At 40.6% G+C, this 9657-nt stretch overlaps 2 protein-coding genes across 3 annotated transcripts in view; one reads left to right on the forward strand and one right to left on the reverse strand.

Moving 5' to 3' along the window:
* The window catches only part of CDC20B (cell division cycle 20B), a 54173-nt gene that overhangs the window by 32474 nt on the left and 12042 nt on the right, over positions 1-9657 (reverse strand). The window lies entirely within an intron of this gene.
* GPX8 (glutathione peroxidase 8 (putative)) overlaps positions 4659-9657 on the forward strand; it is a 7983-nt gene continuing 2984 nt past the window's right edge. The window contains exons 1-2 of one of the 2 annotated variants that reach the window (XM_026649088.1): positions 4659-4883; positions 5537-5798. In XM_026649088.1, coding sequence (XP_026504873.1) covers positions 4680-4883; positions 5537-5798 — 466 coding nt within the window. In that variant the 5' untranslated portion in view covers positions 4659-4679. The remainder of the gene's footprint in view (positions 4884-5536; positions 5799-9657) is intronic. The other variant, XM_026649089.1, reaches the window with a different exon arrangement.

Below are 9657 nucleotides of genomic sequence, written 5' to 3' on the forward strand. Positions count from 1 at the left end.
CATCTACCACAAAGCCGAGCTTACCTGTGTGCAAACTAGAGAGTACCCAAGGAGATTGTCTGTGACATGTTAAGGCTCTTATAGTGCTGAAGGAGTTTACACTTGATAATTGGCCTGTGAAATTAAAGTATGGAACTCACAACTAATTTGGGGTTTGTGCCCTGCTTCTTAACAGGTTGCTCTGAAGTTGCTACTCATTTCATTGCAGGACAATTTGACAGGATCAACTAGTTCTGGAGCACAGAAGAGGAGCAGCTACTCTCATCATAGTACTAAGTAGCACGCAAGTGTTGGTTCAAGGTATAACTATCATTGACCAACTAAGTAATAGCAACCACATTATAATTAAGTTTAACACCCTTGTGGGGAGGGATAGTACTAAAATCTAGCACTCAGAAATTTAACTTTCAGCAGGGAGATTTTTTTAAGTGATTATGCTAGTTGCAAAGTACCTGAAATAAGGAAATTAAAATCCTTAAACTCTGCATGGAAACTACAGAGTCAGAGAAGATATGTATAGCACTAAAAACAAAAGGAAACAGTAAGCAAAAAGAAAAAAAGCATGGTGAAATGGCAAGATACGGAGGTTTTCCAAGTCAAACAAGCACCCTTCAAAAAATGGAAATTTAGCCCAAATAAAATCAATAGATAGGAGCTGCGCCGCTGCAGCGCTGTATGTGTACACATACCCTTAGATTCTTATATAGTAGCTGAGCATCTCGCAATCACTAACATATTTAGCGTCACAACATCCTTCCAAGGTAGGCCAAAACTATTACCCCCATTTCACAGATGGGGAACTGAAGCTAAGTGACTTGCCCAGACAAACTAAGTGACTTGCCCAAGTTCACACAGGTGGTCTATGATAGGTCAGGAAATTAAACCTGAGTCACCCAAGTTCTGGACTAGCACCCGTAACCCCTAAATCATCTTTCCTCCAGAAAGTCTCTCACTATATTAGAAGCAGAAAACTTTGAGAGACTCAGTGGCTACACTCAGGTGTGCCATTCTATGCAAACAAGAATGGGGAATCTGTGGAGAGACAATAGGGAAGCAACAATATTTAAATGGGAGAATCTAGAGCTCCTCCTCCAGAAATTTTTTGAAATTTCAGATGCAATTTTCTGCATTTTAGAGAGCTTTAGAACAAGATTTTAGCAATAATAGTAATAACAGTAATCAATGCAAGCCAAACACCAGGAAGGCTAAACTCCTGCATGGATTTCCCAGACTCTAAAGACAAATTCAAACTTTTCTTAAGTCAATATTGGTTTTGTATGTTTCCTTTTGATTGTATTTTTGTTTGTTTTCAATAACACATATGACCCCTTCTCCACACATGCTGCTGGAACACCTGATCCCAGCCAGCACTCCAAAGCTCCACTTACCACACACTAAGTAAGAGGAGCCACACACACAAATATCTGATTTTACTTAATGTTTGCTCTCAATCTTTCTGTTAAACTAATAAAGCTAAGTGAATGAGCAGCACAATGGCAGAAAATCAGTGCTGACAAATGCAAAGGAGATTGTAATCTTTCGTGAAAAGACCTCAGGTCATCTCGACAGCTTGATGTAAACATGTTCATTGTGTAGTGGCAGTCAAAAACAGCAAACAAAATGTGTAGCTGTGTAAAGAATATGATAGAAAATACTGGAAACAGTATTATGCTATTATCTAAATCTAAGGTATGCCCTCATTTGGGATGAAATCCTTATATAACTCCCATTTAAAAAAAATTTTTTTTTTTTAAAATAGAAAGGAGCTGCGCTGCTGCAGCGCTGTATGTGTACACATATCCTTAGATTCTTATATAGTAGTTGAGTATTGCCTTCAATGGGGCCAGGATTTCATTCTTGAAACACTGCACTCCATTCTGATCACCCCTTCACAATACAGATGTAGCATATTGAGCAGGTGATGTAGCAAGTTTTTTGTGTGAGTCAGAGAGATAGACTGATGGAGAGGCAAGAAATTACCAAGAAAGGAATAATTCTTGAATGGAATTTAAGGATTGGGAGGGGAGGGGAATAAGGGGAAAATGGAAGCTGGAATGAAGTGAAAGACAAATGATAGTTTAGAGAAGGCTGGAAAGAAGAAAGAAAATCAGGAGATGAAAGAACAGAGAGAAAGAAGAGGCAGTGTCGGGGCACATGAGGTCAGAAGTTATGAAGGAGGATAAAAAACCAAAGAAGAGGAAAACCAACAAAATAAGGGAAAAGAAGAGAGAAAAAATCCAGTAAGTGCAACTTTTGCCACAGGTACATAGTGATGCCTTCAAAAATGTCAATTCAGGTATTGGGAATTGACAGGTGTGATCCAGAATGACACAGAGGAAGACTTATTTAAAAAAAAATACAATAAAGGCAGAGTGGGAGGATTTCAGAATTGTGTCATTAAAATACTTGTAGAGCATCTTCACATTTTTCTTCAGAAGCTGCCCTGGAATTAATCTGCCTAGATCTGAGATTCCAACCCTCCAGCAACTTCACTTCTTTCTGATGCATTCCCTTCTTCCTCTCCAGTCCTCAGTCAGAATTAGAAGCCAGATACACAGTAGCAAAACTATGCCCATCTTCTGTGCTAGCTTTCCACACACCATGCCCACCCCAAAAAAATGGTTTGAGCTTGACTTTCTCTCAAAGGTAAATCCAGATTAATGTCCTAACCCAAAGCTCATTGAAGTCAATGGGACCCAAAGCTCATTGGGACCTATTGTGTCAAATTCAATGGAATAAATGGGCTCAGAGAGTAAAAGGTGTTACTCTGACCCTGTCACTGTACAACACTAAACAGTTGAACATGGTTCAGGGGCTTGGATACAGACACTGCTTAGTTCCATGACAAACACATCATTCAAAATCTTTTTAACTTTTCACAAAACATACAGAAAAGAAAAAAAGTTAAAGCATTTGAAATGTAAAATATTAATTAAGGATTTTAACTATATCCCTCATTCCATTTCCCTTTAGAGTTTTATCTGGAAATCCTTCAGTTTGACAGTTTTTTAGATGGTATTAATGATGGTAATAACTAGCCTTTTCTGGTGAAATGAAAAGAAGTTGAGATGACTGGACCTGTTGTTAAAAGTACAGTCTCATTTCCTTGAAGACAAAATAAGGGCAGGTCTACACTACCCGCCTGAATCGGCAGGTAGAAATCGACCTCTCGGGGATCGATTTATCGCGTCCCGTCAGGACGCGATAAATCGATCCCCGAATCGACGCTCTTACTCCACCAGAGAAGGTGGGAGTAAGAGCCGTCGACGGGAAGCCGCAGAGGTCGATTTTGCTGCCGTCCTCACAGCGAGGTAAGTCGGCTGCGATACGTCGAATTCAGCTACGCTATTCGCGTAGCTGAATTTGCGTATCTTAAATCGACCCCCCCCTGTAGTGAAGATGTAGCCTAAGTCAAACACAGTGTTGCAAAGGGAAGAGAAGAGAACAGCTAAGATAGAAAATTCAGCTTCTGTCTCTGGTGCTGACTTTCACCTGCAACCTCATTGCTAAAGAAACATGGGCTCAGCACACGGTCTTATCAGCCACTCCAAAACCTGGCAAACTTGTACCAGCATCCAGCTGTTTAATACATTGCTTTTAGCTGCCTAGCTGGTCATGGTCTCACAGCAGTGTTGCAAAAGATGCAGTCTTGGCTGGTGAAAACAGATTCTTATAAAACAGAAGGAAAGGAAGAGAGATAGGAAAGAGAATAAATAAGGTAAGACAGCAGGAAACCAAGTCTCACATTCTAGGTGTCATCTGGAATTTAGCCAGAGCTAGTGATGTCATCTGGGTCACTCTTTCTGGCCCAGTCTGGCCAGGACATCTCTCAAGATGAGGACAGTGAAGGTCCAACAGTGTTGTGGTAGATTCTGGGGTCCCAGAAGATGAAAGTGGAAGCCATGATGGTAAATCTCACTTCTTCTAGTTCACCTCTTTCTACCATTTTGATCCTCCCCACCTCCCCCCAAAGTCTCTTTTTAAGGACCCCAAAAGGAAGTGGTGGGCAGAACAGCTAATCCCCTTATTATTTTGTTTGCCAATTAGGCCTAATTTTCAACACACCAATTTGGGTCTATTAATCTCCAGTTCTAGTCTCCATTTTTTTCCAGTCACAGTCTTAACGCAGTCCTGGGGTGGAGTAAATAGACCATTTTTGTCTGGACTAATTTGGTCTTTCACTTTTGCTGAATTTTATGAACAATTGTATGTAACAAACTGAGTTAAACTTTTGTTACCTTGGACAACTTAGAGCACAGGCATTTGCACAACAGACCCAAAGTGTTTCCATTGATTTCAATGGGCTTTGGATCAGGCCCTACCTCCCTTGAAGTCAGTGGTGTTATATGGGTGTAACATTAATGTCAATTACAAGAGAACAGGCTCTCTGAGTCTATTTGTGTGGGTCAGTTAAGTGGAACTGTTTTTTTAATGTAATTGGCACTGAGTTTTAATTTATCTCTATCTCACTGAGAGACATTTATGCATATTATCAAACTAGTGTTTCATATTGGCTTATGTATGGGGGAACCAGCAGCAGCTTTCAAACCTGAAACATTTCTCCTAAGTTTGGGACAAATGATCAGCTACAATGGTCTGTGTAGAGCAGATGCAGGTTTCATGTTTCAGCTCCTCCTCACATTCCAGGCCTGCTGAGGCTTCCCTCAAAATTCTCCAAAATGGAGCCTCTCACAACTTATCCTTTAAAATGTTCAGTGCCCAAAGCAAGGGTATTTGTTGTTTTCCTGTCGATGGTTTTGTGTACAGTAATGCTCTGTCTGTTGCAGCTCAAATTCTTAAAACCTAAAATCAAAGATTTTTATTCTTTTGAAGTGAAGGATTCCAGAGGGAGGACCGTTTCTCTGGAGAAGTACAGAGGCAAAGTAAGTTGCATCTTCAAAGCACTATTTCTTTGTTACTAAATCTTTAGAGGGCAACAGATATACTCAATTTATATATGGTAAAAACACTGTAGCATTATGGGGAGATAGAGATATTTTCTAAAATTCCCTGTTCCTTCAGTATTTAGTGCTAAGCTAGCAGTACAGATTAATTTTAACTGGCTATATTAAATTTAGTGATACTAAATAATGCAAAATGGTCATTTAATATGATTTGTTATAACTGAAATGCTCTAACAATGCAACAAATATATTTTAATCACAGTAGCTAAGAATGTCAGCATAATGCAATTATATTTTAGAGGTTGATCTAAAATATATAATGTGAGACTATTTATTATGCACAAACCTTAAATGTTTGACTTTGCATGTGTGCTTTTAAAACAAAACTGTAATTAAAAAACATTTTATCCTTTTCAAGGGTCTAATGATTTTTATTAAAAGAATGTCTCTTAAAGAATACCTGATTTCAGCTTCTGATATTCTTACTATATCTAATGAGATTATGCTCCGATGGTCACAGATAGTATTCAAACAGGAGAGATTATGCTATTGGAAGTTATATCTTTAAGACTTGAAGTAATTTAGGAACTTGTAGTTTCTTTCTAAATGTTCCACCTTCTATTTCTCTGAAGGCGTCTTTGGTTGTAAACGTGGCCAGTTACTGCCAGCACACAGACAAAAATTACATCGCGCTGCAGGAATTACACAGAGAGTTTGGTCCATCCCACTTCACCGTGCTGGCCTTTCCGTGCAATCAGTTTGGAGAATTGGAGCCTAGCTCAAGCCAGGAAATACAATCTTTTGCCAAGGGAAACTATGGAGCAACTTTCCCTATTTTCCACAAAATTAAGATTCTGGGATCTGAAACAGAACCTGCATTCAAATTTCTGATAGGTAAATATTTGCCTATTATATATTATGCTGCATATAATTGCAATATTTTTTCATTTATATTGTATTGATTTTTTCCCCAAAACATAAGGGGAGAACAGAAAAAATGGCAGAAGAACAGAAAGGTAAAGGAATGGGGGGGGGAGGGAGGAGAAGGAACAGGGACAGAGACATCTCAGTTTCCATCTGCTAGGAATTAATCAAAGGTTTCTAAAACATTAAACCAAATCTTTTCAAATTTAGATGAGGTTCCTCTTCTCCAAAATGTTACCTGCTCTTTACAATACTATTTTTAAAGCAAACATGTAATTGCCTGATTTACCTGTTGTCTATTTTTTATTATCATTACAAAAATATTTTATTTGAAAAGTTGTTCAAATAACTATATTAACCATTCTGAGAGAATTTAATACAAAAGTATCACCATTATTGTCTTATATTCTTAATATTTCAACAGTTAATACAAACGTGTAGATCAGCAAATTCCCCTCTTACCAGACATGTATATCTTATTGACTTAGATGCAAGTTATGCATGAACAGTGGGAAATAATCACTGGTTTACATTAACTCATTTTGTAAATTTTGGGATCCAATCTGCAAAACCTACTCACACAACTATGCCTCATTCACATGAGAAGCCACTGGAACTTACTCACATGAGTAGGGGTTTGTAGGGATGGGCCCTGTAGTCTCACAAGTCAGAATGAGGCTGTATTTACTTAGGGCTTAAATCAAAGCTCAATGAAGCCAATTGAAAGACTCCCACTGACTTCAATGTGCTTTGGATCAGGTCTTTGGTTCCCATTGAATTTCTGTATAATAGAGGAATGATGGTCCAGTTGTTAGGGAACTAGCCCGTAACTTGGGAGAGATAATGTTCAATTCTATGCTCTGCCACAGCTTTCCTCTGTGACTTTGAGTAAGTCACTTACCCTCAGTTCCACATCTGGGAAACAGAGATAGTGATGCTTCCCAGCCTCACAGGGTGCCATGAGCATGCAGTGCTCAGCTGCTTTGGTGATGGGGGCCAGCTATGTACTTTTAAAGAAGATAAGGGTCAAAAATCACTTGCCATATCACTAGCAAAACAACAAGATACTGCAGATTTTGTAAATCTTTTCACCAGCCTGAATTTCAAACATGTTTTCTTTTCACCTAACTAAAAACAATGGATCAAATTCTGCACTAATTTATACTCCCTTCAATCCTAATATCCCCTCAGATATGCTCGTGCATTATGATCATGAAGACAAGGGGAGCGTTTGACTTCAGTTACATTACAGACGGTGTAATTAGTGCGGACTATGCCCCATTCGATATATTAAATAAAAACATATCCATACCCATGGATGGAGAGAGATACCACATTCACTCTTTTGGTTCTAAAATGCATGATACACCTCTACCCCGATATAATGCTGTCCTTGGGAGCCAAAAAATCTTACCGTGTTATAGGTGAAACCACGTTATATCGAACTCGCTTTGATCCACTGGAGTGCGCAGCCTCGCCCCCCCCCCGGAGCGCTGCTTTACCGTGTTATATCTGAATTCGTGTTATATCGGGTCACATTATATCGGGGTACAGGTGTAGCTTGTTTGACATAGACAAAAAATCACTTTATTTGCTATTTGTATATTTTGAAAGTATTTTATGAAAGTCATCCTTTCCCTTCCTGCAGCCCCCGCCTCAAAGGAATTTACTGTGCAGCTTCTGCCCAAAGGGGATGATATTTTCACTCTCTTATACATTTAATACTTTCTAGGTCAAATTCTCAGCCACATTGGGACAGTTTTGCACTATATCACCAGCTGATTCTGACCATACGACTAGCATATCCAGCCCCAGAGCAATCGTCCTAGTGCAAGGAGGATCCTCCAGCGGCATAGAGATGGTGCAGACATAGGCACCGACTCCGTGGGTGCTCCGGGGCTGGAGCACCCACGGGGAAAAATTGGTGGGTGCTCTGCACCCACCGGCAGCTCCCCGCCCCAGCTCACCTCCACCTCCTCTGCCACTTTTTCCCCCTGGTTCCCAGCGCTTCCTGCCGCGAAACAGCTGTTTCACGGCGGGAAGCGCTAGGAGGGAGGGGGGAAGAGGGGGAACGCACCATGCTCGGGGAAGAGGCGGGGCCGGGGCGGGATTTGGGGAAGGCATCCAATAGGGGCAGGGAGGAGGTGGAGTTGGGGCGGGGACTTTGGGGAAGGGGTTGGAATGGGATGGGGCAGGGGCGGGGCAGGGCCGGGGGGTACGAGCACCCACCGGTGCCGGGAAAAGTTGGTGCCTATGGGTGCAGAGACTCTTATGAAGTGCTTAATTTGTAATAAAACAGGAGCTGGGGCTCAAGCAATTAGGTGCCAGGGCTGAAGCAATTTTTGTACTTTCATAACTGATTCAGCAAGCCCAGAGGTATCAGGGCTATGAACTGCCAAGCCTAAAGTTGCCGGGGCTCTGCCCTGACAAGCCCTGGCACAAATTAAGCACTGCCATTTCACTCCTTCATCCCAATGTAACAGCAAAAGGGGGGCTTGGCCAATGCTCAGGACACTGCTAAATCTCATTGATCCAGGGTCGCCCAGAGGGGGGGAGCAAATGAGGCAATTTGCCCCAGCTCCCGGGCCCTGCAGGGGCCCCCACGAGAATATAGTATTCTATAGTATTGCAACTTTTTTTTATGGAAGGGGGCCCTGAAATTGATTTGCCCCAGGCCCCCTGAATCCTCTGGGCAGCCCTGCATTGATCCCCAGCAGTAGTTTTGGACCATGGGAGCTATTGCAGCTGCTATAAATTAGAGCAGTCATCAAGCTGCTCTAACTTACACTGGGAGTCTAGCTCTGCATTCTAACCCAGAATCAAGGGGAGAGCAACGGTGAGGTTATACCACCCCAAGACTTCCTCTTCTGACTTGCACTGTGTGCAATTCAGCTTGATCCTAGATATAGCAATTAAATCAAGATACAATTATTAAACAGAAAAGGGTCAACATGACATGGAACATATCCCACCATCCCTTGCCATGGAAAATTCCTATTGAGGCTGTGGAAGTTATGAATATGGTTCAGTGGCTGGCTTGGGCCAATGGCTTTTAATTAGGTTTGAAAGGACTAGATTTGTATCTGTAAATGTCAGTAAACATCGACTTCACAGTATACACACAAATGACGAAAAATATTTCAATTGATGATCATTGAAATTTACAGATAAGTAAAGTAAGAAAAGTGCAGCTTAAGAACTTATTAGAGTTGACTTACGGATATTTACTTTGTATATCTGTATATTTTGACATGCGATGTGACAGTTTGTGTTTTAACAGTTATAAAGCTTTAACTTTTTTATCTAACCATCTGCTGTCATTAAATAAATATTGTCTGACACTCCCATTGTCTCATACATCCCTAATTTCCCGCAACTGTGAAAATGTAAATTGCTAAAAATCAGAAAAAATACCTAAAACCCATAGTTTTGTGCAACTGTGAAAATTTAAATTGAAAAAAAAATTAAAATTACTTCAAAATAAACATTGATATTATCCATCAAAATGATAAAAAATACCATCAAATTCTGCCAAGTTACTTTTAATGCATTAATGTAGGACCTTATTCTCCACTACATGGCTTATTCCCCTTGTCAAGGCTGTATCCCCACTTTGAACTTTAGGGTACAAATGTAGGGGCCTGCATGAAAATTTCTAAGCTTAACTACCAGCTTAGCTCTGGTCCCGCTGCCACCATTCTCAATGGATTCCCTCCCTGGGAAGCCTTGAGAAACCTTTCACCAATTCCCTGGTGAATACAGATCCAAACTCCTTGGATCTTAAACAAGGAGAAATTGACCCTTCCCCCCTCCTTCCTTTCACCAACTC

The sequence above is a fragment of the Terrapene carolina genome, unplaced genomic scaffold (assembly GCF_002925995.2).
Source record: "Terrapene carolina triunguis isolate 2854851 unplaced genomic scaffold, T_m_triunguis-2.0 Scaffold69, whole genome shotgun sequence".
Classification (NCBI taxonomy): domain Eukaryota; kingdom Metazoa; phylum Chordata; order Testudines; family Emydidae; genus Terrapene; species Terrapene triunguis.